The sequence below is a fragment of the Candoia aspera genome, chromosome 2 (assembly GCF_035149785.1).
Source record: "Candoia aspera isolate rCanAsp1 chromosome 2, rCanAsp1.hap2, whole genome shotgun sequence".
NCBI classification, from domain to species: domain Eukaryota; kingdom Metazoa; phylum Chordata; class Lepidosauria; order Squamata; family Boidae; genus Candoia; species Candoia aspera.
The window spans coordinates 77,714,673-77,742,470 of NC_086154.1; the positions used below are offsets into that span (position 1 = coordinate 77,714,673).

General features: G+C 38.0%; 1 protein-coding gene and 1 pseudogene across 8 annotated transcripts in view; one reads left to right on the forward strand and one right to left on the reverse strand.

Moving 5' to 3' along the window:
• Window positions 1–755: 755 nt before the first annotated feature.
• The window catches only part of LOC134489540 (core histone macro-H2A.1), a 46,523-nt gene continuing 19,480 nt past the window's right edge, over window positions 756–27,798 (forward strand). For 7 of the 8 annotated variants that reach the window (XR_010067139.1, XR_010067137.1, XR_010067135.1 and 4 more), the window contains exons 1-4: window positions 756–857; window positions 10,933–11,133; window positions 26,846–26,952; window positions 27,259–27,456. Coding sequence is in view for 3 of the 8 variants with exons in the window: in XM_063292287.1 (XP_063148357.1) it covers window positions 10,962–11,133; window positions 26,846–26,952; window positions 27,259–27,456 (477 nt within the window). In the remaining 5 variants the exon portion in view is untranslated. Of the gene's footprint in view, window positions 957–10,932; window positions 11,134–26,845; window positions 26,953–27,258; window positions 27,457–27,798 lie in introns of all 8 variants that reach the window. The other variant, XM_063292288.1, reaches the window with a different exon arrangement.
• On the reverse strand, window positions 19,316–19,488 carry LOC134492634 (U2 spliceosomal RNA; annotated as a pseudogene).

Here is a 27,798-nt window from a genome sequence, read left to right on the forward strand (position 1 = left end):
TAAAGTTCAGTCCTAGACGGTGAACTCTTCATATTTTTATTAATGCCTTGGATGACATTTAAACTAAGGAGCGATCTTGAAACTCTTGTACCGACGAGAGAGAGATCAGGAAATGAGAGAAGGCTCCGAGCAGCAAAGATGCCTGTGGGTCCCCTCCGGGGGTGGGGGGGGGGGCTTCGAGGAAGCCTTTCCATCCAGTGGCCAAGCCGCAGCTTCCTCTCCTCGACCCCAGCGGCGCCCTGGCAGGCGGCCGTCGAGCAACCAGCAGGGGGCTTACCTGCGGTTGCCTCCGCGCGGAGGCCCGGCAGTGGCGCTTCCTTGCCACTGCCCGCAATTCGCTCCCCTGCCGGACCAAGGGGCGCCCACTGCGCTCGTCCCCCGAGAGAGGGCAGGCGGCAGAGGGGCCCTCCGTGAGCGGCCTCCCGCTGGGAGACAGGCAGGTGAGAGAGGAGGGAGGGAAGAGCCTTCTCTCCTTGGGTCCGCTGAAGTAGCGCTGCTGCGCAGCAACGCGGCGGCGGCTAAGACCGCAGGCCCGGGCGAGCGGCTTCTTCTCGTGGAAAGGTGGGCCGGGGAGGGGTCGCGTTTTGCTCTTCGCAGCAGCAGCGGGGCAGGTGGGAGGTCGGAAGCAGAGGAGGCGCTGCCTGCGCTGCGCAGCCAAGTCCGCCGCCGACCGAGCCAGCGCGCCGTGGCCCCCGACTCGGTGAAGGAGGGGATGTGACGACGAGCGCTGCGCTGTGCATTGTGGGACGCCCAGCACGTTCGGCCGACTTGTTCCAGTTCACACGCGACGGAGCCCAGAGGGGAGTGAGAGACGCCGGGAGACATATTGCTGCTGCCGCCGCCGCTGCCCCTGCGCTGTAAGTGTTCCACGCCGCGTTTCTTACTCGGAGCCTCCAGGACGCGAACGCTGCTCCGCGGCGGGGCTTGATCCGTTTATGCCCACCGATCTTTTCCCGGTCGGTTGGGAAGGTGGGGCTGGGAACGGCTGGGTCTTCGATCTCTTTCTCTTCCCGGTGCAGCACTGGAGGTGGCCGTTTTGCAGGCAGCAACACCTGTCTTGCGTGCAGGGGAGTCGCCGTCAAGTAAAGCTCTTAAGCGATCGCTGGGAGAGCCCAGCCGCGACTTTTTTTGGCAGCTGGGATCTCAGTAGGGGGCGGGGCATAGGAGAGAAAAGATCCCTCTCGATCCGGCTGGGAACGGGATCGACAGGGTTAAGGGGGAGCTGGAAGACTTCCCTGCTGTGCCCTTAAAGAGAACCAGGAAATAAACACTCTTCCCTCGTAGGGTCGTTGCATCTGTCTCATTTTGATTTCATCCCGGGCACGGTAGGATTGGGAAGCGATCCGCAAATCCCGAGGAAAATAGCTTTGTTGCACCATAATGTTAAACAGTAAAAAAAGGTTTGGCTTGCTCCAATAATGTTTCTCCTCCCTCCCTCCGACCGTCCTTCACTTTCCTCTTTCATCTTATCTCGGATCATTGGACATGAACAGATAACGAACTGGGTGGGTGGCGTGTTTCCTGTTACAGGGCAAAGGACACTCCTGGCCCAAAATTCTTTACCCTCAAAGAGCCTTTTAAACTGTTACCAACGGTAAAGATAAAATATAATAATATAATATGGGAGAAAATACCACATCAGGAAGGCGCAAACCCCCCCCCCCCCAAAAAAACACCGTTAGAGGGTATTTTAGAAATTTGAAACAAAGCTATGATGGTGGAGCTGCAAGATTTGCCCTGTCTTCTGGAGCTGGCAGCCATAGTAAAATAAATAATAAATGTGTTAAAAGAGCTGTTTCTTGAACTATGATGTATGCAGTTTATAAAAAGACTTGGAAGAAGGTGAATTGGGGAAATAAATATTAAATAACAAAGCCAGTCATGGCCCATCCAAGAGAATAAAGTCCAAATTGAGATTGCTCTGCTGGTTTGCATATGGTCCATTAATAGGGTTAATTAATAGGATACTGTTTGAATCTATGCAAAGTATGAATTACAGATCTCACTGATTGTGTATGTTTCCCTGCAGTGTACATGCATGAAATTTTAAACTTACTTCCTGGCAAACATATGTTGTCATTTTGTATCTGTTTTGGGGATCAAATTGTACCCTGACTTAATTCATAACTCCATGTGTAGATTTTTGCAGTGTCAAGTTGCATCAGTTTTTCATGATCTGAGATGTTGTTCGTCTCACTAGAGTATTAACATTTATGCCTGTGCTTATTGTGAGAATGTCACTTGGCAACAGGTGTATAGGGATTACTCTAGGTCACATGCTTCCCCTTCTGTTTCTTAGGATTTGAAAAGAACAAATCCCAGAGCCAGTCAGTCTTGTAATCAGGCAAGAATCTCCTGTGTAGGTGATGAGAGATCTTTAACAGGACTCTATAGCGCTTAGATTTGATTTCAAAAAGGTGATTTGGAGCATACAGAGGAATAAATATTGTGCCTGTTTGCAACTTTTTGAAGCAGCTGCATCTTCTGGTATTGCATGGCTGTTCTCTGTAACTGCCATATGAATCCTGGAAAAGATGTGGCTGCTTTAAAGAGTTGTAGATAGGTACTATCTTCATGTCCCTCCATAATTCAAAACAGATTTTTGGAATCAAATCCAAAACATTGCATAACCCTAATATTTAAGACAAATGGAAATCAATTGCCTTTTTTTAAATCTACCTGGGGTTGACCAGAGTAGCAGTTACTGACTAAAGCTGTACTTTTCTCTCTCTCTCTCTCTCTCCCCCCAACCAGATTCTAAAATAAGAAAAGTATAGCAATGCCTGTAGTTTCTGTATAATTAAAATATTAATGATAAGTATTGATTATTTTCAACTGCCATATATATCTCGACTTGTATTGTAGCTTTACACTGGTGTAATTGAGAACAGAATCTGAATGACTTGGTTCAAGTGACAGTGACAAATTTGGAGTTTGCATCTGAATGCAGTGTGATACATGGCCTTTGATTAGGGAATATACCAGCAGTTAGAGTCATAGGAATTTATAACATACAGTTTGGAATTCTGCCAGAGGTATTAGTACACATTAAAAGAAAATAATTGGAAATAAAAGTGGCATACCATTTAAGAGTTGAAACAAAAGTGTGTATGTGCTTGTAAGCAGCACCCCAGAATATCAAAATGGTTTAATAAAAATTGCTTGACAAACTCAAGGAGGAGGAGGAACAAATATAGAGTAACAGGCGTTGTGTTAAGCTTCATCCTGTACTCTGTATATTTATGTTGTACTCTGATGCTGAGAGTACAGGTAAGCAGGATCTTACACTAAGAGAAGTGCATGTATAAGTAGGCAAGTAGCCAACATATATCTTCAGGTAGAGCAGTCCTATGAAATGGTTACAGAAGAATACAAAAACACTGCAGAATGAGGAAGTACATAGCATATATACTAAATATTGCAACACTAAATATTGCCAATCAACGTCTTCTTTCGCTTTGCTTCCTTGATTATACTTGGTTATGTTTATTAGCATAACATGTTTTCACTTCATCTTAAAGCAGTAAAATGGAAAGGCCCAGTTCCACTTATCTGAATTGTGGGCCAAACCTTTGTTATTGCAACTACAGTGTTTTCCTGCCTGCCTGTGTGTTTGTCATTAATGCTGTGTTTACAGCTTCAAAAAGGCAGTCTTATACTAAGCTTTAAAAAAAAGATTGCGAGAAGAGCATAATTACTTCCAAATTCATTCACTTTTTGAAAACCATTTGCCTAAGAGCTTTATGTATACACTGTAACAGAATCAGTGGTTAGGTGTGGGTAACAAGTGAAAGCCTGCTCAATCCTGGTTTATTAGTTTTAAGGGAAAGTTGAGTTAACTAAGCTGAGTTTAGTTAAACGGATTTGCTTTTGGTTCAGTCTTCTTCAACAAAGAGGGTAAGCTGAGGTTGATAGAACCATGGGCAGAGAATATTTATTTCTTTTGAATGAATTTAAATTTCAGTGCATCCTAGGATACTGAAGGAATGTTGATGGTCTGGCCAAAATGTTACGTATTATCTTTCAGAAATCTGGAGAAGTGGTGGGGTACCAGATAAATGGAAAGCGTAAAATTCTCTGTCTTCAAAATCAGGAAAAGGGAGAACTATAAACTTGTAGAGGAATGTGGAAATAACCGTGAAGAAAGTATGCAGGAACAAGTAAGGAAAAATAAAAGACAACTCAGTCCTAGGAGAAGGTGTAAGAAAGAAACTCAAACTCGCCTTGATTCTGTTTGGTATAAGAGGAGGAAGAGGGAAACTCTGGCAGACTCTCAAGATTCTGTTAATATACCCTATAATAATGTACCATTCCTGTAATCCTTGTGCTGTTTCATGACTTGGCCTACCTGAAAAGGCTGACGTGTCTAGTCAGTCTCAAATCAATACCTGGGAAGATTCTAGACCAGATCATGAAGAGATTTATATGTGAGCACCTTAAAAGCAATGCAGTAATTACCATGTCAGCATGGATTTGTCAAAAGCAGTAACTCCCTTAGTAGTTTATGGGAATACTATGGATACTATAGTACTACACTGTAATTTGACTTCAGCTAAACAGTTGACAAAGCAGCCCACAACATTCTGATTATGAAGCCAGATAGTGTAGGCCTGATAGTCTAACTAGTAAATAGATGATAGCTGACTCAAAAATCATACTCAAAGAGTGTTCTTCAATGGTTCTTTGTCCAACTGAGTGTGGTATTCAGTGGATATACAGGTTCAGGCTTGGATCTGGTAATCTTTAACATTTTATTAACCTTATTTTATTAATGTCTCAGACAAAGATGTAGAGGAAACACTTAACAGATTTGCAGATGACACCAAATTGGGTGGGATGCGTGATATATTAGAAGACAGAAGTAAAATTTGAAATTATTTTGATTGGATAGAGAAATGGGCTGAAATGACAGAATAAGTATTTAACTGAGACATATGCTTAGCTGGTCACATAAAAAAAAAAAAAATCAAATTCTCAGACATAAGTTAGGGAATAAACAGCTTGGTAATAATACTTAGGAAAAATTTCTTGGAATAGTATAGGCGAATGCTTACTAAATGAATATGAGTCAGCAGTATAATGTAGCTGCACATTAAAAGTAAATGCAATGTAGGTGACATCAAGAGAACTATTGGTCAGATCCCATCTTGAATATTGATTCCAGTTCAGGGTATGCTTCAGAAAGATTCATAGAACAGTGAGGATAACCAGGGCACTAAAAAATAAGCCCTATGAATTGGGAATGTTTAGCCTTGAGAAGAGAAGACTAAAAAGACACACCAAAGAAAGTCAAGACCAGAATAATGAGGTTATTTTATAGGAAAGCAGTTTCTGATCAAATTTTAGAAAACTTCCATAATAGTAAAAAGAATTTGACAGTGGGACCAGTGGATCTAAAGAAATGGTGGGATCCCCTTCATTACATAAGTTCAAGAAGCTTGATGCCTTTCTGGCAGGGATGCTTTAATTAAGATTTAGAATAAACACTAAACAAAAGATTGGACTTGATGGCCTAGGGCCCTGAGGGACCCTTCCATCTCTTACTGGTTGTGCTTCTTGCCTGGACTACCTTGCAGGGCTAACACCCTTCTTCTAGTTGAGCTTGATTTCTGGTGATTTAATGGACATGCCATATAGTTTTTGTAACAATAATGTTATCTTCTTTAAGACTTTTTTCCCCATTCTGACCTATAGTCTTAGTAATTCATGGGATATCCAGGTACTAACCTGGTCCAATTCTGCTTAGCTTTTCAAGATGAGCCAAGGTCAGCTACATGCTACCACTGATGTGGGTCCAACATAGCAGACTCAATGAAATTGGAGCACTTCTGATTAGATCTTACATTTTTTCCCCATCCTTCATCTCCAGTCTTTCATTTCTGGGCTACCAGCAAGGGCTTAGCATCTTTTGGCTAAATATATGCAGCTGTGGCTGATACTTGAAGAATACTACTGTAATTATTGAAATGGCTTATTCCAATTCTGTGATTCTATTGAAAAATGCTAGGTTGGACAGCTTTATGAAAATTGTCACATTACAGTTGTAGTATTGTTACATACAGTTATATATATATTAATTTTCAAGGAAAGAAACAATTTAACATTCAGGTGGCATCTCAGTTTGTAATTGTGATTAATAAACTGGCCTGTTCCCAATAACTGACAGTTTTTTTTAAAAAAATGTAATAGATGGAGCTTTAAAGTTGGTTTGAGGAATTTCGATTGAAATTCTAATACAAAATATGAAAAATGTCCATTACTATTATTTTAATTGGAGATGAACTGTTTTATAATGCTCAATTTCCAGAGTTACTGAGGCCTCTGTTGTTTTTAAGGGCTGGTAGAGAAGCCAGAATTAACCAGATGGTTTTGTTAGTGACATGCCATTTTTCATTTTTGTTTTAATTCCAAAATGAAGAGAACAATGGGATGGGCTGAAGGTTCTTAACTTTTTTATTTACAATGTTTTCTTAAGTTTCTGAACAATTGCTGCTTCTGTGATAATATTGTGTATTATAATATATAGGACATATTCAGGTAGGACTGTCATGATAGCTTCAGCCTCAGTCAAAAAGTAGTCTGTTCTGAAATGTAGACAATTTTCCATATATTGAATAATTAAAAATTTAACTAAAATATGTCTGACAATTTAGTTTTCTATGAAAACATTCATAGAAATGGTTAAATACTGGATTGACCTGGATAAACTATTTTATTTGAAGATGTCTTGTACTTGTGTTTTGATAGATTTGGGTTCCAAATACACAAAACGTATAGTGAGAGAAATAGAACCATGTGGGGACAAAAAGGAATGGAGAGCAAGCAAATCAAACATTCAAAACAGAGATACCACAATTTAATAATAGGGAAGAGAAATGAAAGAGCGAGATGAATTACTGTGAAAAAATATCATTTGATGTCAGAACAGTTTTGGGTGAGGAGGAGGTTTTCTTAAGGCTAATAAATGCCAATAGGTTTTCCTTTGGTTTATAAAATTTTGTTTATGGAACTGTCTATCTCCACATGGGTAAAGGAAAAAGCCACAACAGGAAATCAAAAGTTTAAGTATTTGGAAAGGTTTTTTAAACCACCAGTTCCCAGCAGAGCCATGGTTTTCTGAGCTTGTAAACTACCCCTCCACATAGAGCTTTTTAGCATTTTATGGTAATGCCTATACTCTTAGAAAAATGCAAGTTAAAAATTACAGGCACTCTGCAGAATTATCCGTCAAAAGGTTGTGTGTAGCAGTAAATTAACTTGCAGGTTTTGGCCATCCTTCATGGGTGTCAAGTGCAATTATGTTTGTGGAAAGAAGTTGTCAGACTGAAGTTTATGAAACTCCAGCTGGGGAATGGCATAAAAAAGCCTGGTTGGTAAGGAGATGAATTCCATCATTCCACATTCCAGGAATTTAATTGCAGCTCTTTATCCTTTCCAAAAAGATAAAAGAACTGTATGTTGTATATGCAAGTGTTGTTTACAAGGCTTGGTATGAAGTAGGCCTTGCTAGCCTTGAAATTTGCTTTTAAGGTCAGTCCAAAAACGTAAAGCTATATGGAAGACTAGTGTACTTTTCAAGTGAAAAGTGCCTGTAGCAAACTTTATTCAAGTGGGACTAACCAGAACCATACATCCTATCTCTGTCCCTTCCTCCCGATCTCTTACAACAATCTTTTACAAGGACATGGAAGTTTCCATGTCCTTGTAAAAACAGGAAGCAAGGTTACTTACCCAGCTCTAGAAAGAACTAGTATGTGGAAAAATATGCCAGACAAAAAGAGTGTTCTTGTACCAACAGGCTTTTCTGATCCAGAAGTTGATTGGGAATGCTATTGGCACATTTTCCAAACCCCAGACATGTTTTATGTATTAGATGCACATGTATAGACTTATGTGCAAGTTTGCATTTTGAGTGGTGTATTTACAACTTTTGTTTCACCATTATAAATATATATTTGTTTCAGTGCAGTAGAACTGTTAAAAATAATAATACAGGAAGTCTGTTGTTTTGAACAACTGCGTATTATCAGTTATATATCTTTTGTGAGAAAATAAAACATCAAATGTAAGCAGAAAAGTATAACAGGATTGAAGCCATACTTTTCATCTGAATAACATTTATGTAATTGGATAGGTAAACTTGGACAGCCTTGAAAATAATGAAGGCCCTGAAAGATATTTTCAAGGTCCCTATTAAGACTGTGGTTGTTTTTAAGAAAATAAGATGCACATTTCCTGGAGATGAAAACTGTTGAGATGCTTTGCTGAGTGAAGAAGCACTGAATTGTACTGTCAAAATGTCAGATTTATTATTCTATTTTTGTTTTGCTTTTTTTCTCTCCTACATATGTCATTATAGATGTACATCTTGCTGTTGCAATAATCTTCAGGTTTCTTAAAATGCCACAACATACCTGGATGGGAAACATGCTGTTTAGTATGCTTGTAACTGTTGATTCTGATCTGATCCTGTTATAAATCTAATGAATAAGCAGTACTCTAAAGTCCCATCTGTCAAAGATACTAACAATAAAATGCAAACATCAATTAATCTGCAATTAATACATTATTAAAAACATATGTAGCCATCCACAACTAGCTGTTTTGTGCTTTCTGCTAGTGTCATGGTGTTGTCTTATTTATGGTAGTCATGTTTTACTGGGAAAATGGAGTGAACAATTGCAAGTTCTACATAAATGGCAACATCTAGAGGAAATAGATACATTTGTATACCTTGATATAATGTTTGCTAAAAATGAGACAGTAAATGGGGAAATGTTAAAACATGCAAATGCTGTTAATAAAATGTAGTGGGTAGTACATGGTTGGTTGTGAGGAATGAATGTCAAAGGAAGCAAAAGTGGCTTCTGCCACTTTCTTATATAGAAGGAGAAGCATAACCGTTACACTGAATGCAGTGGGAATAGAGCACTTTAAGAAGTATATTGTAAAACAAGAACTAGAATCAAGAATGAATGGGTGCTGAATAAATGTGGACTGAATATAAAAGTGAGTGACCAGAACAAAACAAGTACATTGAAGTGGTATGGTCATCTAAAGAGAACGAATGAGACTTATAACCCAAAACAAATATATAAAGGAAGAGTAAATGGCTGGAGATGGATAATGAAAATTATGTAACTCATGGTTGGATAGAGTTAATGAGATCCTCAAAAGGAAGTTATGAAGTGGTGTATGGACATGATGAAAGCTGTAATGGTTTAAAAGGACAGAAAAATATGGAAAAGTTTAGTGAATGGTATTGGTGTAAAGTACATGTAGCTATAGTTTCTTTTTCTATTCTTTCATGCCTTTAATTTTGTTTACTTACTATTTTGTACTCCTTTTCTGTGCTTTACACAATGTTGCTTGTCCTCAAAGGGAACAAAGTGATAGGTATGTAGTATATGCATCTATGTACACATATTACTATTCCTACAAAGATAGTCCTTGCTTAACGTCCATTCAGTGACTGTTCAAAGTTATGACAGTGCTGAAAAAATTGACTTGCAACCACTCCTTGAACTTACAACCATTGCAATGCCCCTGTGGTCACGTGATAAAAAGTGTAGCCAGCCTGCTTTACGTCCACCTCCTCCGCCACTCCCCCAGCTGACCTTCATCGTCTTTGCTTGCCTCCCCTCCATACTGGCCATGTGCGGGGAGGTGCCACAGCTCTGGGGCTGCTTGCACCCTCATGCACCCTCTCCTACTGGCAGCAGCCAGCGCCACTGCATCTTGCCAACCACCTGCACACTTTGTGCACCTTCTTCCAGCCCCACTGTGCTTGCACCTTGCTTCACTGGCCGCCCATACACCCTCTCCCACCTGGCAGCAGCCACCCCCAGCCCTGCCGTGCCTCGATAGCCACCTGTGCACCCTTGCGCACCCTCCCCCACCCGGCAGCAGCACTTATCTGCCTGCTGGCCTGCTTCCTGCTGGCTTCCCCACTGACTTTGGTTGTTGGAAACTGGCAGGAAGTTGTGAGGAGATCCTCACTTAACAATCCACGATCCTCGCTTAATGGTGGGAATGGGGACTTCGGGGATTGCTGTTGCTAAGCAATGCGGTCTCATGACATTGCATTTTAGAACTGCATCGCTTAGCGACTGATGTTCCAGTCCAAATTACCATAGTTAATTGAGGATTACCTGTATTACATTATCTAACACAGTTGAAACATCTTGAAATCGTGATCATGGACATAAATCCAGATTCAGAATTAGAATTATATTATCTTGCAAAAAATCATTTGCATATATTTGCTTTTCATAATGTACTTCCAGAAGCTGGATGCATGTCAAAAAAGAGTTATGTACAATATTTCATTCTTCCTATGCCCTCTTGAATTAAACCTAACTTTTGCTTTAGAGATTTTATCAGGCCTTTTTTATATATCTATATCTATATCTATCTATCTATATATATATATATATCCTGCCTTTATTATTTTTGTATTATAACTCAAGGCAGCAAACATACCTAATACTCCTTCCTCCTCCTATTTTCCCCACAACAACAACCCTGTGAGGTGAGTTGGGCTGAGAGAGGGTGACTGACCCAAGGTCACCCAGCCGGCTTTCGTGCCTAAGGCATGAAATGAAATTATATCTTCTTAGCCATATAGTTTAAAAATTTACTACCCAAAAAAATTAATGTGGGAATCTTCAGGATGCATCATGCACTGAAATATTGATTATTTCAGAGAGTGATCTTGCTTACATACTGACAGTGCTTACTTCCATTACCATTGCTGGAATACACTAAATTTCCTATATTTGGTGATAATATGTATGGCAATTGAAATTGCACAATGCACTTAGAAATGTAGTTGTTGATGATTTATAATACTACTGTATTAAGGTTTTATTTATTACTTGGAATAAATATTATAGAACTTATAGGTAACCTTACTTTCCTCTTTATTTTTAGTGTGCTGATCCAGACCCACTTGAAAAAAAATGTCCAGCAGGGGTGGAAAGAAAAAGTCAACCAAGACATCTCGCTCAGCAAAGGCTGGGGTCATATTCCCTGTTGGACGAATGCTTCGTTATATTAAGAAAGGTCATCCAAAATACAGAATTGGGGTCGGTGCTCCAGTATATATGGCAGCAGTACTTGAATACCTGACTGGTAAGTTCATTTTAATAAGAGCCACAAGAAAGCAATAAAAATTAAAAACAATGATAAAAGAATATTTGTGACAAAATGAGGAGGTTTGGTATAGAAACATTGTCTACATAATCCAGTTTTATGTCAAGTTTTAATCTTGGTTCCTTTTTCTAATTCTTGGAGGTATTATACCATAGAATTTGAGCAGTTGTAAGTGATCTTTTTAAAACTGAATTTGCAATAGATTTCTGTTAAGATTAGTAGATTTTGAATAATTGTTGGTAATATTTAATTAATGCATACATAACTGCTATTCCCATACAGCAGGGAAGCTGCTAATAAGAATCAAGCTCAGAATGTAACGCTGATATTTAATGCACATAGTGTTTCTTCTCATAATGTGATTTTACAAAAGAAAAAGACAATGATTAGAAATTTAAGTCAACTTTTTAAAATAAAAGCAACTGAAGTAACATTTTAAAAACATGGTGTTAGTAAAAAATTATTGTAAATATCTTTAATGAAGTTTTGTTGATTTTACTTGGGCTAAATTCATGTGAGTTCATTATTGGCCATGGGCAAGAATGACAACTCCTGAGCCAAAATGGACACAGGAGCAAGTTTTTGAAACTAGAACAATGTGTGATTCCAGTGCACAACTATCCGCTGGATCTAGGTGTGGTCCTCCATAAATATGTCCAGGAGAAGGGCGAGGAGCAACTATTTTTGCTGACTCCCTCTTCTGCTTCCACTGTTCCATCATTTACCTTATTCTAAGGTTCCACTAATCCTATGGAACAGTTCATCAGGGCTTGAAAAAGAAGGGAAAAGGGATGGAAATTGGAGTTCAAGCAATAAATAATCTGGATTTATGAATCAAGTTTTCACCATCTATTCTAAAGGGGTAAAATATTAAGAATGATACAGTTTGGTTATGATCTTTACATTTCGTCCATATTCTATTCAACGAAATGCTTTTCCAATGGTGTATAAATGAAGCATGCTGCATTTAGCCGACTGTAAAGGCATGTTTTGGTCCTAATATAAGATATTACAGATAGTGAAGAACATTGCTAGAGTTTTTAGTTTTATTTAATATTTATTTGTACACTTCTATCCCACATTTTCGTTGTGTTTTTTAAAATTTAAATCCCTTATACACAGTATGTCTGTAGGTTGGGTCATGACAACTGGATTTCTTTCTTTTTGGTAGAAACGTTTCGCTGCTTGTTCAAGCAGCTTCAGTCTGGGCAAAGGTTGGTGAGGGGACCCCATGTATGTCTTCCAGGGTGGCTGCATTGTCCCTACACCTGGATGGCTGTTAATTGTGCCATGGAGGTGTGGATTGTCTTTGGGATGTCTTACTCCTAGATCCTTTGTTCATCCCCAAGTGGATCGTTAAGAGTGGCCTTCCTGGTGGTCTTAAACTTCCTGGGGACTGATGAAAGAGCAGCATGAAAAATGGGAGACAAATTGTGTCTGAGGCCTCCACCTCTATTGAGGGAAGGATTTTCCACTTTGGCATGAATGGATTCTGTCTCTCAAACCACTTATCTTCTCTGTCCAATTTTTTTTTTCAACTTCTCAGTGTAGTCCATAGCCCTGAGATTTCCTAGGTCTTCCATCCAGTACTAATCAGGACTGACTCTGCTTAACTTTTGAAGACCAGCCATGGTCATCTAGAAGCATGCCACTTGGTAGGGCTGCCAGGTCTTCTCTTAGTCTCTAAATGTAGTCACTGTCCTTTTAGATCAAAATAGTATATTCTTGATTTAAAAGTCTAGATTTGTGTTGTTATGCATCTTCCCAGGAAGTAAATGGAATACTTCTATCAGGCATGAAATCTTGAATCAGAATATTCAATACTGCACGTTCTTTTATACAATAGTCTTCACTGTGTGTTTTATTTAAAACAACAGCTTGCAACTAGACGTATTGCTAGAAATGTTTATGAGCAACACATGCCTCCAATTATATAACTGATTTCCTCACTTCTGTCAGCTGAAGTATCTTGAGCAGAGAAATAAAATGAAGCATGAAGATCATATTTGGGGGCTGGCAAGGATTGGGGAGAAGAATCCAGCAATTTGGGAATTTGTAAACATGGTCTGCAATCACTAAGGCAAAAACTGAGAAGGGATTCTCTACTTCTAATTAGTTCCATTATGAGGAACTGTGATTATTCTCTCTGTGTGTATGTATGCACATGTTTTCTTTTAATTGCTTGCATGGTTTTACGGTCTAATTTTTAAAGAAGCAGAACTCAGAAAAAGACACTTTCATTTGACTGATTACTCTGATATCTGTGTCCATTTAAAATGCTTATAATCAAAAGTGAAGATGTTTATTCCCAGTCAGAATGTGTCATTATGGCTATTTGCTTTTATGAAACAAACAAACAACTTCGAAGTATGCCATTTCATGCTCCCTTGAAGTGTCTGTCTAGACGATCAAAGTAAACTGCTTTCATAGTTTCCTTTGTTAGCTTGCTCCTGGGCCTGTAATTAAGCAATGTCACCTAGCAGGATCCAGCAAGCAAGCATTTTCTGTTGCAGCACCTGCCCTCTAGAAGAGCATCCCCTCAGAGGATTAGATCACACACACACACACACACACACACACACCCCGCTTGGCAGCGTTTAAAAGAGCATTAAAAACATGGCTTTTCCTCCTGGCCTTGGGGAAGGGTGATGGGGGAGGGGTGTGGTTTTTTTTATCTCCACTGGTGGGGGAGAGAATTGGTTGTTAATCCCTCTGGATGATGTTGTCTTTTGGGTCCTATTCCTGATTTTACTTTTTGCATGTGTCATCTGTGGACTTGGATTCAATTGTGAATTGTGACTAAGGCTGAGATTTGGGGGACAAAAATCCAGGTTAACTCTAAATGGCAATTAGACTTTTCTAAAGGTCTGTGCTGCTATCTAGTAGCCATCTGGAGTTGGGCAGCCAGATACAGAAATCCTGGGGGGGCAGGGGGGAATCACTTTTTGTGATTTTTGTTGAACTTCTGGATCTCTCCATGAACACATCACACCTAGAGAATTTCCTGATCTGTTCTTTGCACAGCTGTGGGATAAAAGGTACACAGTACCTTCAACCTGTGGATGCTTTGAGACGGATGAGCTTGTTCTGAATCCAAATGGAGTTTATTAGCCAGAAGTTTGTAAGAAAACGATTTTGGCAAAGTCAAAGCAGGAGGATATCATAAGGATATGGAAATGGAGGAGCAGAGTTTATCGTACAGAAAGTGAAATAGCAAGAATTGCTTACAACTACTATAAAGTCTGGTAGAATTTAAATCCAGAGACCAAAGCGTTTGTATTCACAGTTTGCTGTTACGTTTATGAGACTGCAAGACAAACTTAGAGGTTCCTTTTAATAATTGTCTGTTCTTATCTGAAAAGATATAAAAAGATATAAAGATATAAAAGATATAAAAAGCAACAAAGAGTTCTGAACTGCTTTTGGTATTAAGCAGTCAGAAATTAAGTATGCTCTGTAATCATTTTCGACTGATGTATTATTCTTGCTTTGAAATCTCAAGTCAGACATACAGCACCAGCACTATTATTTAGACACATTCTTTTTATTATTATTACTTAAACATGTCAGAAGTTAATTTTCTTGACAGCCATTCCTAACCTAAACAAAGCAATATTTCTAGAATCTCCAATATAAAAGCAACCATTTCTACCATTTAAAGATGATGTATCATGTCAGTGATAACTATAAAACTATACCTAAGAAATTCAAGCCAAACAGAGCCAAGCAACCAACTTAGGTATACAATTGAATGCTAATATCTTGAATTTGCTCCTTTCTATTCTTCCAAAATCTGGGATAATTTTGGAGGAGAAAGCTGGATCAATATCTACATTTGAGTTTTGCAACTGAGCTTAGAAATCATCGGTCTAGAGCAGGGTCCCTCAACCTTGGCAACTCTGAGCTGTGCGGACTTCAACTCCCAGAATTCCCCAGCCAGCTGCTGGCTGGGGAATTCTGGGAGTTGAAGTCCGCACAGCTCAGAGTTGCCAAGGTTGAGGAACCCTGCTCTAGAGAACCCGGGTAGCAAAACTCTTCTGTTTCCAGCAGGACTTGGGCCTTTTAGGTTTTTACACTCAGTACTGTATACTGTTTTATCATGATGTGGTTTTGAGATTGAGCTCCCTGTTGTATATTTTGCTGAAAACAGTTGGAGACTGTTTTCTTCTTGTTGGCTGCCTTAGGCAGGGGCTATGGAGAAACCGGATCAGGGGCAGCAGCCCTGCTTGTTATGGGACTCCACAAAAATCCCCTGAGGTTGGTTCTACTTATCAGCATCCTTTTTCAGGGTGATGGCATGAAGCAAATTGCTAGCCAGACTATAGCTGTCCTCTGCTTTCTCTTTCCTATAATGACTCTGGGCTCTGAGCCATTTTTCAGTGCCTGTTGTGATAGTAAAATATTTTTAGCAAAAAAGAGAGCTTATAGAAATAATCTTATAGAGGAAAGTAAGGGATGGTATAAACAGGCATGGGGATGCTCTAGCTCTGGCAGAATATGTATTTTACATAATGTGTACTTTACATAATAAATGTATGTATGTATGTATAAAATACATGTATTTTACAGAATATGTATTTTACAGAATAAAATAACTCTGAGTTATTTTAAGGTAACCGAGTTAACTCTGAGTTAATAGAATAACTCAGTTTGTTCTCTACTCCATTATATTTTTTATCTTTCCATTTTTTTTCCCTTTAGGCCTGCACAATTTAGCAAATTGAATGTATTCTGCCTAATGGTACAGAAACAATCCCAGTTTTTGCAGTCCTGATTAAACAGCAGAAGCAGCTTTACTGGTCTTGTAATAGTGGTGGTGGGCTATATTTGTAATAAATCCTGCTTTTCATTATGATCCATTGAAAGTTAAATATCAGGTTTTTCTATGTATTCTTGTGATGACAGTATCGATACCCATTTAATGTTCCAAAGGTCACTTCTTCTTGCACGATGTGTTATTTATGTGTTTGTTTTATATGCCAGCTTTCTTCTAGGAGCTCAGGGTGGTACACACACTTCCTCTTCCATTTTCCCCCACAGCATATGCCTGAAACTGTATTTTAATAATTCTGCATTGACAATGAAATCCTATGCATGTTAATTTAGTTATTTAGTTATCATTTACCGCATCTATATCTCACTTTTCCACAGAAACACATGATACATACATGGAAGTCTCCTCACCGTTAATTTTAAACTAACCCTAACCTTGTGAAGTAGGATAGAGAGAGAGAGAGTGACTGGCCCATAGTCACCCAGTTGTCCTTTCATCACTGAGAATAAACCTGAATCTGGATTTCTCCAGTCCTAGTCCAGCACCTTAATCAAAGCTGCTAATTTCAACAGACATATTTAGATGCTTGTAAACTTAAATATGGATTTTAAAAATTCAAAACACTGAAAGAATTCAATAAATGAAGACAAGTGATTGTAAACATATTTATTTCTTTGAACTGGGAGCTTATGACGGTTAAGAAATATTTAAACTTTGTTCAAACAAGAGCCTTCAAAATAGCCTTGGTCTATTTGCTTCTTAAATTCCATATGCTTTTCTGTTTGTTCTAAGGTTATTGTAATTCTAGAACATTAACAAAATGTAGAGGCCCTTAATGCCATTAGTCCGTGGCGAATGGATTTGTGACATACTGTATTCATGAATAAGCCAAACATGATTTTTTTTTTTTTTGCTTTTTTCTCTGAACTAATTATTTTACAGGAGTTTTAGTATGCTGTATTAATATAATTCCATTTACAGTGACTCCCATGTGTTTGTAAAACATTTTTTTTAAATGCAGGCAGAAAGTAGAGAAATCTTGTAGAGAAAATTTAAAGACAACAGGAATTAAGTTTATGGGAATTTCTGTTAATTTGCTGCTGTACTGAGCTGAAGAAAAACACACGGAAAGAGTGAAGTTTATAAAACTGCAGGTGATTAACAAAACATACATTCCTCAGATATACTTGGATATAGTTTGTTAGAAAAGTGCAATAGGAAGAACCCTGGAACTTGTCTGCTTTGTCCGTTAACATGTTACTCAACTGGAAGTGACTTGCTGATTCATGCATTTTATAAATTTAAAACACTTAACAAAACAAAAAAAATCCCAGTACCATAACTTCCCCTTGGAGTTGCTGATTTTTAGGTTTTGTTCTTGTGCTTTATGGCATCACCAAAACCCTGAGAAGTTTCAGATACTGCTGTAACTCACCAGCTTGCTCTTGAATCGATTCATTTATGGAGACTTCTCCTAAGCCATTGAATGCATGAACAGTAAAGCTCTTTCCTTGTAATGGTTGCCTATTCTAAAACACTGTCAGAGTCATGAACAGGAATTCAAAGATATCTGATTTATTAAAGAATAGTATGCAGGATCACAGAGAAAGCTGAGAATGATGAAAGCGCGCCAAATTCAAACTAAAAACCCTCGGTGCAAATGAAATCCTTCCCCCCATAGAATCTTCCCAAGTTCACAATCCCAGGTGCTCCTAATGGTTTCTGATGGTCTGCGGGAAAAGGCCTTGAACAGATAACATCACCCAAACACATTCCATTGTAAGGAATTCAGATACAGAGCTTGGTACAAGGTTTCACAGCAGCTCTCTCCCAAACAGAAACGCGCGTCAGCGCCATGGCATGTGAAACGTTACGATGTATAAACTACATTGAATCAGCGAACATGACACTCCTGCCCATGTGTTTAACTAGTCATTTTAAGTCCTCATTATGTTTGTTGTCAGAATTCATTATCTTGAACTGACTTAACCTACACTGTTACTTTTTCCTTCTCTGGAAAAATTACAATAATTTAAAAACACGGGGCAACTGTGTCCGAGTCTTAAAATGCAGTTTTTTATGTGTGATTTTCTTCTAAAAGGATGTTGGTTGTAACCTCTGTGTTCCGTAAAACTACTTCGATTTGATGCACATTTAAAGGTTTTGAATATTACCTAAAATGCATCATAAGAGGGGGCAAAAAGTTTTCAAACAATGAAAAATGACAGTATCCTTTTGAATATGTGGCATGATGGATGGATGGATGGATGGATGGATGGATGGATGGATGGATGGATGATACATATTTAATTTATATTTATGTTATGTGTGTCCAAATTAAAGGGATGAACTTGACTAATACTGAAAAGAAAATATTTAGTTTGAAACCTTCTCAGATTGGTACAAGCAATGAACCCCTTCATAAGCAGCAAGAATGATCATTTTCTGATAAAAGGGTCTGAAGAGGGCTCCACATTATATGTGACAGTGAAGTGTCATTGAAGGACCTCTGAGCTCAGAACCGCTGAGCCCATCCAAGTTCCCTATTGTTACCAAGAGGCTTGCCACTGTAGTCGGATGACTCTCTGTTTTGAGGGAGGTCACATAAATGAAGCAGGCACCAGAGAGCAGAGTAAACAGAGAAATTAGAAGGAAATTACAAAAGGTAATGAAGAGGTGAGATTAGGATGAGGAAATGCAGGGCCTGTAGCTGTTTTCTAATGTGGCAAGAATGAGCAAAACGCTTTTATAATTAAAACCTTTTGAAATTGATTTGCTGCTATCTTTGGAAAAAAAAAAGAGGACATTTACCTATACTTTGAAGAGCATTATTCTATGATCGTTCCTTTTAAGTGAAAGCCAGTGAAAAAAAATAAATTAGGTGCATTTACAGCTTTATAAATGCACAAAACAAAGAGCTTTACAGCTTGTTTTAATCATTACTTTTCTGCCTCCTGACTATGTTTTGCTTGTTTGGATTTCAGTTCTAATTCTTGTACAATATTTGTTTTCATCTTTTCCTTAACTTTCTTCCTGTCTTTTCAACAACTAGTATATATACAGGTTCAGGATGTTGAGTAATCCAATGAAAGAAGTTAAATCTCTGGTCCTTTGTAATTGGTGCGTACTCTTCTCTTCTCAGTCAAAATGAAGCAAAAGCATATTTGCCATTTGTGAAGCAAAAGCTCAGAGCTTGCTGGTGTAACTTCATTTTATCCCACCTAAGAAGCAGTAGTCTTTAACTCTGTGGTTGCAGTAAGTAAATGCTGATGGATGCTGCATTGAGGGTATTTGGAAAACATGATAGCTTGCCAATGTTTCGTGGTCACTATGGCAGCAGGCAACAGTATAAATGTTTGAGATTAGGATGTTCCTTACTATCTAAACTAGTGACACTTTGTGTTTAGTATCAGCACATCTCTATGGTTAAGTATTAGATTCCTTCCAGAATATTCATCGTGTTTAGAAATCTGTCTTTTGCAAAAACAGATATAAAAGCCTTATTTATAACACTGATTTCAGATACTACACTTGATCTTAGCCAAAAGGCTAAGAAGTATCACCCTTTCTTTGTTACTCTCATGATATGTTAATGCCTTTTGTATTTTATTGCTTTTATAATGCCAATAAAGGTTTGATTGATCACTGATTTCAGTTTGGTTTATTTTTTTCTGATATTTTTATGCTCTTTGATATTTCAGTGCTGTATCTGAATTTAATTACAGACTCTTGGGTTTTTTTAGCAATTTATTACTATTGATTATTGAATAAGACTTTTATTTGATAAAAATAAAATATACCATATTTCTTAGTAGTATATTTCATACTGTTATTTTTTTTCCTTTTCTGTACCCGATTTTGGAAAATTGAAGCATTTTTAGTCATTCAGAAGCATTGTAAGTTTAAGGTAGTCCTTGCCTAACAACCATTCATTTAGTGATGGTTTCGACTTATGACACTGCTGAAAAACCGACTTACAACCACCCTCACGCGTACGACCATTGCAGTGTCCCCGCAGTCACGTGATCACGATTTGGGTGCTTGGCAACTGGTTCGCATTTATGACCGTTGCAGTGTCCCATGGTCACACGATCGCCATTTTCGACCTTCCTGGCCAGCTTCTGGCAAGCAAAATCAATGGGGAACTGCGTGATTCACTTAATGACCACATGGCTCGCTTAACACCCACCACAAAAAGGTTGTAAAATCGGGCTGGATTTGCTTAATGACTGCCTCGCTTAGCAACTAAAATTCCAGTCCCAGTTGTGATCATTTAGTGAGAACTACCTGTATTTATATCCTTTCCACTTTGGAGAACTGGGACGACTATAATTTTGACATAGGGGAATATATGGTCAGTGGTCATTGGTTATATTTAGACTTTCCGTTTACTATCATTTTTGTCACAAAGTCCGGTAGGGCTTATAAAACAAAACAGGGTTCTATTGGAATTAGGTTGTTACTTTCCTTTACAATAGCTGTTATTTTAGTTTGGGCATGCAAATGCACTCACACACATATATATGGTTTCTAGAAGTGTAATATTAATTAATATGTATCCTGTTCTTAAAATACCTTTCAGAGCTAGTTCCAAAGTTATTTATTTATTTATCATAGTTATTTGCCACTGATCTTGTATTGCAACGACTCTTAAAAGTGGTAAAATATTGAAGATATTGAGATTGAGATATCTGCCACAATAGTAAAGTTCAGGGGGGGAAATAGGATAGAAACAGGCTGTGGGAAAACAGTCTCTTTCATTCATTCTTTCTTTCTTCCTTTCTCTCTCTCACACACACACACACACACCTGCCACACATTTACGTTCTGTGTTTCTGCTGCTCTTGAGTTAGCCTGGACCCCTAAGGTAAGGAAATCACTCATAACCCCTATTCCCATGACATGCTTTACTAGGTCCATGAGGGTAGAAGTGGGTAAGGTCCCCCCAAATCCTCCTGTGATGGCACCAACTTTAATTGTGCCACTGGTAACTTCTTTTTAAAAAGTTTCTTGCTTGGGAAAAAAAGAAAATGGAAAATGAGGTTCAAAGACTAGCATCCTTCATGTGGCTTAGATGATTGAAAAAAATTGCCACTGTGGAACAAATCCAGCCATCCCCAATTGTGTGATGGCAAGTCTGGTACCTGGGAGAGGAGATTACTAGCTTGTTCAAATCATGGAACAGGTACACAGTAGGAATGAATGACTGTGGCTAAAGTTAGGCCTCCCTTTCTTTTCTACCTGTATTGTTCCTTATTAGCAATAAGAAAGGAAAGGTAGTCCTCTGTTCCAGCAGAGAGTACAAGGTGTTATCTGGTGGTGTATCCAAATTAATACTTTGTAATTGTTGATGTTAATACATGGAGGGGACACACATGTGATGTGACTGGTGTCTAATTTGTGTAATTACAAGTTTATAGTAAATGCCCTTGGAACTTAAGAATGTAAGCCAAGAACACATTTAAGAGCACAAGACTTGTCTTGAGTTGTAAACTAGTTGAGCCAAAACTTGCATACTGCTTTCACTCAAGCAACATCTGGCAGTGGTTAGTCTAATCATGTTTAAATGCATTTAAAAGGGGGGGAAAGCATGTGTAAACTGTTAAAGAGTAACAATGAAGTGTAAACTGGTAGGCAAAGGAAACACCATTTTACAGGGCGATTGAGAGAAGGAAAAAGAAAGAATGGGACAGAGGAAGCTAGTATGAAAGGATCAAGATGATTTTTCTATCAGGGCCCAAAAACAGCTTATATTTACATTTGATCTCAGTTTTTGCTCCTTCTTTCAGTTGTGTTTTTAAAGTTTCTTCTTGTAGTTACAGTTCAAAATTCATTTAGGAGAGAAGAAGCTCCATTGAACTCCATTGAGAGCTAATGTAATATGGTGTTTAAGTTTGGGCTTAGATCTGAAAGCTCAAGAGTCAAGTTCCCATTTGAAAAAGGAGCTCACTGGATGATGTTGGGCCAATTGCTCTCTCTAAGCCCAATTTACCACATAAGATTGTTGTGAGGATAAAAACAGGGGATTTGGAATTTCTGTATGCTGTCATGAATTTCCAGTGCAAAAGTGTGATGGAAATGCAATAAATAGTAATTGAATGTCTAAATAAATATGCATAGGATCACACTCCTGTTGTAGAGTTATTAAGCTACAGCATCAGATATATCAACGAAATACAACTTGAGACTCCTACAAAACTTGTGTGATGGTGCTTCCAGGTGGCACTTGTACCGTGTGGCCTTCCGTTTTCATTGTTGGAAGTTCACTGGTGTGTATGTGTTTGCATCCAATTGACACGAGACTGACACCAGACATCTAACATAGATTCCCACTATATATTTTTCCACCACTTCTTCCATAGCCAATAAGGAGGGAAAGAAGAAGAAGAGGGCTGACCAAAGCGTTTGAAAGAGGTGCTTCACAAAGTGCATTAGCCTGAATAAAGCAGTCTCCTTGAAGCATTAAACCAGCCATGTCCTTTGGAAGGCTTGTATGGCTGCTTCAAAAGCTACACATGGTTGGTTTTGCATGTGGGCTTTCACAGGCACTGCTTTATGCTTCAAATGCTTTGTTCACACTAACATGTTTTACAAAACACTTCTTTTAATTATTTAGCACAGTGCTGAAGAATAACATTTCCTTCCTTTCCCGCCTTTTGCTTTCTGGAAGCCTGCCTTGTAGAAACACCTGCACTGTAAAAGGAAAGGATAAAATAGAGATTTGGCTTTGGGGGGGGTTTAATTCCAAGAGGTTTCTAAAGTGAAAATGTAAATTCCATTAAATACCATTCAACCAGCTGCATTGTTAAAAGCCATCCCTTAAACATTTAACACATGGGCAATTAACTGGGTGAACGGGTTTGTCAAGATACATCCTTGGAGTGATCATTGTTGACTGTTAACTAAGTCAAAGGTAAGTGGCATTTTTTAAAGAAGTATGTGTAGGAAAAAGATACCTTTTTTCAAAATGAAAGAATGTGCAAAAAAAATAATGCAGAAAATTATTCTGTTAATTCAAAATTATATGATCTGAATAGAAAACTGATGTGTGTATGTAACAGAGAGAGAAGAAGAATAAAGTACCTTTATGGCTTAGAAATTCTTTATTCTATTTATGGTTTCTTTATTACCTATTTATTTCTGAATGCTAGTGTCCCTCTCTTAGTTTCTGGACTTTTTCTTAGATTTCTTTTTGGCTGAAGGGTTGAGTTTCACACGCTATTTAGACACCCCTTGCTTTTCTCTTGCTGGCTTTTGGGGGTGTTAGAAATGCTGGCAACTGCTCAGCATGTCATCTGTTAGCTGTTAGAAACTAAATTCTCAACATTATTACTTCATTGCAGTGAAGTAAAGAAAGACAAAGGTTTTTGAAATCAGAGAAATGGTTTTGCTCAAGAAACAAAATTTCTACCCAGAAGAGGAAGCAAAATCTAATCAGACTTTGGATGAAGTCAGAATTCCTAGCTGTCAGGTATATTCACATTTGCATAGCAAAAGTCCAGGTCCTGAACACCTGACAATTACCAAGGACTTTTTCCTTGAACTAAATGTTGAGAAAAGAAACCATCATGCAAATTTAGAATTTAATTCATGTTCCATAATGAACAACAGATTTGACTTGGTGTAAGAAAGAGAGCTGACATTTAGCCCACATTTAAATTTCAAAAGTATGACATTGTAGAATCATTCCTTATGAATTTTTTGTTCCTTATACATTAAACTTTGAGTTTCATCAGTTACTTCCATTTCAGTACTAATGTTTTATATGCAAGACCCTGCTTTAAAACATGGGAGTTCTACAGTATTTGGAACATCATTGTGAAAAAGAATGGCTGGACTACATTCAGAGCTCTGACCTTGGTTAATGCTATATATCATGAAGCTCATCAAAAATCTATTATGCATGTTAAAAATGTTCACAGTTGAAGATCACAGATTTGGGGGGGGGGTGTTAACCAAAGTTGCCAGAAAATTATTCCCCCAGCTGTCTGGGACTATAGGAAATAGTGAGAGAGGAAACTGGTAGAGTATCAGCATAAGTGTCTTCCTTTTACATTTACCTTAGTTACAATCCAGAACATAGTCATTGTAAACAGTATTACTCTTCTTGAGGAAAGTTTATCATTTTCCAAACTATGATTATATCCACTTTGTATTTGCTATTTGTTTTCACAAAAATGAATAAAAATGGGACGGATAAAACACAGGCTAGTGTGCAAAAGAGGGTGCATAATATTCTTAGCAAATTTAAGCCTTTTACAAATGAGTCCTTAAAATAGGTAAGTTCCTGCAGCTACATTGTGACATTGTTATCTGACTCCTGAGTGGGAATCATTCCAGTTGAGCTTTATATGGAACTGTGAAATATCTGCATTTTCAACATTTGCCACAAGCCTTGCCTTTCACTAGTATGTTGCTCGTAGCTTGCAATCTCAATTTTGTGTTTAAGCCTGACTATTTGAGAACTGACCATGACTACGGTTTGGGATTTTTATGTCTCCCTGGATATGAGCATTTGACTGGCTGCTAATACTATTGTTACTGGCTTTCTGCAAAATTGATTTGGTTATTTGCTTTCCGTTCAAGAGCCCCAAGCAAAATGCCCCCACCTCCAACTCCTCAGAATTGGGCAACAAAAAAGAGCTTGGAGGGAAGTTATAATTCCCAGCAACTGTTAGGTCTGTTACTGAAAAATCCTTAGGCATGTGTTGAAGAACAGCTTCTTGTAAATGTATGTGTCTTCTCTTTTCTGTGAACCAAGATACACCTAGTAAACCTTGGGATTCTAAATCTCTTAGGATTTCCCTGCTCTCATATTTAATATATGCTTTAAATTTGGGCTAAACCTGTGTCAAATTATATTAATGGAAATCTGGTATAAAAACCAGAATGTTTCATGGGAACCAGTCAAACAGTTGCAGGTGTAAGTTACATGTGAAGTTTCCTGTTTGCTAGAAGTTGGAAAAGATCTGTGTGTCTGTTTCCTGTCGAGAAGAAGTTCCTGGCTTGGGGGTTCAGATTTTTAAGCTGTAGGGTTGTGGGTTTGGGTTTTGTGAAAAATATAACTATTGGTCACTTGTATTGAAAAGAAAAACCTCCTCAAACTACCTATAAAAGTCCCCAAACAGGTGTAAAAATGTGTTGTTGTTATATTGCGTCAACCAAGGACTGTGAGAGTGGGATGCATGTGTTTCTCTTCTGTACTTGAATTCTTTTTGCTGTCTCACAAATTTAAACTTCCTCTTCAAGCATACTTGCTTCCTGTGCTTGACAAGATACTGGGATACCTAAAGGATCAAGGTGGGGGGAGGGGGAGAGGAATTTCCTTTTTACAGAGGAGCAGCTTCTTAAGAGATAGGCGAAGGGCAAACAAAATATTCCTACGGAATTTCAAAGAACAATACCCATAGAGCCTTTAGTTATGATATAACTTCGTTGTATATTTGTATCAGATGCCAAAAGGAAATCTGTTCCTGGTCTCTAATAAATGCAGTGAATGGAATTGGTTACTAGCACGTACTTATTAATATGGTTCTGGAAGAGAATCCCACCCCCAAATTGGACAGTGCAAATAATTATAGTCGATATTGATAACAAGTACACTAGTGCATGAATTAGGCAGAAGATAGAATTAGTGAGGCTGTCGTCATTTTAACTGTGCTCATCAATTTTTTAGTAGTAGTCACTGCTGCCCCCTTCTCATTGCATTGAAAAATGTTTTTGTTATTAATAAAATATATCTGCAGCTTGTCTTAAAAGCATAGATTTCCCAATAAACTTTAATGACCAGAGTTATTTGTGAAAAAAAATCCAAAAAAGTATAACTGATAGAACTATACACCCCCTGACATTGTTAAATGTACTCCATATTCATTTATTATTGAATTTATACCTCAATTTTCAGTATACTCCAGTACTGAAGCAGCTTAAAACAATGAAAATAAGTATAAGATATCACAAAATTAATATGATTAAAAGCATCATTAAAATCATCCATTAAATTAAGTAACAGAACTCTGACAGAATAGGGTGTTTACTGGAAGTTGTTTAAACAAAATCTATTATTGCTTTTAAATATACCAGTAACATAAATATGTTTATGTATATGCATACTTTAGTTATTCATTAAACCTTTTATATCCATTGAATATTCTGCCTTGCTGATTCTGCATTCTTGATATATTAACTGCCTTTATTTCTCTGATGGTGTGCTGATTATTGCCAGAGCCTTGTACTGTCAATGACCTACAGCAAGCTAATGACAAAGCTGTGGCGGTGGCTGCATTCTGGCAGAGCAAAGTTTGATCTGGACCTGAAATAAAAAAACTACCTCTGTAATCATCTGTGTGCCTCTTTGCATTTAAATCTTCTTGCTTCCTTTACCTGCGGTTGCTTTTTAGTGTACAGTGCCACGAAACAGAGAAAATTTGGGTATTTCCATTTGCTTCTTCAGCAGGACAACTAATCCTTGCTCCTTCCCTTACATATGTTGTGTATAATCTCCATACACAGTTATTAACTTTTTCCAGATCAAGTTACTATTAGCAAAATACTTTAAAAATCTGGTTGATGTCTGAGGCTGTCTCTTTAGTTGACCTTTTAAATGTGCTAAATACATTTAAAATGCTTCTTGAAATACATCTTTGGGGAAAACTAGCACAGATGAGTACCTCTGAATGTCACACAGATCTGTATTGTCCTCCATCCCTATGCTGAAATGAGATGCTGCCAGATTATCTGCAATAAATTCTTACCAAATGTCTCTTCCCATTTATTCCATCCTTAATATGGTTGTCTCAGAGTCATAGTCCTTTTATTTATTTTAGGATTGCACTTTTCCAACTCCTGGATAGCATTTGTCATTCCATTTTGAAAACCAGAAAAGAAGTATTAAGACTACTTTATTTTTCTTGGCAGCGGAAATTCTTGAATTGGCTGGAAATGCAGCACGAGATAACAAGAAAGGTCGTGTCACCCCTAGACATATCTTGTTGGCTGTAGCAAATGATGAAGAGTTAAATCAGGTGAAAATACATTCCATTATTTTAAGGGTCAGGGATTATTATTAATTCTTTCTTTTTAAAATTCCTGCTTATTCTATCTAAATGTATAACTCAGGATCTGTTAAATAATTTGAAATTGATTCAGTTTAATTATATCAGTGGAAAATAGATCAACAGTTGTTAAGTCTGAAATTGGCACAGAGCCTCATCACTAAGTAAGGACCCAAGTCTTAATTTGGGTATTTCATTAGCCTTTTCTTCAGAATCAAAGTGTCTTCAAGTTTTAAAACTTCTCAGAGATACCTTTTTGTTCCGCTTCCCTTTAAGCTGTTGAAAGGTGTCACCATAGCCAGCGGTGGTGTATTACCAAATATTCACCCAGAGCTGTTGGCAAAAAAGCGGGGATCAAAAGGAAAATTGGAAGCAATCATCACTCCACCCCCAGCTAAAAAAGCAAAGTCACCATCACAGAAGAAAACCACAACAAAGAAAGCAAGTGGAAAGAAAGGAGCAAGAAAGTCTAAGGTATAGTTATATTTTTTCCTTACATCTAGTCCTATGCATTTTTACTCAGAAATAATTCTCATTGCCCTGAAATAAACAAAGAAGAACTAATGTAAGTTAAAGTATAGGCAAATCTGAGAATTTCATTAAGATTTTGTTTCAGTAGGATTTTACCTCCACTGGAAATTTGAGACAAAAAATGCACGTCAAACCTTTTCAAGTTTGTGATCTTTTTGTACATTTGTACATTTTCCCCCTAATATGGATTCTTGTGGTTATTTCCTGACCTGCAAACTGTATTCCAAAGATAAGGAATGTATAAACATTGTGCACAAGCAATTTGTGATTTATGTATAGATTTGG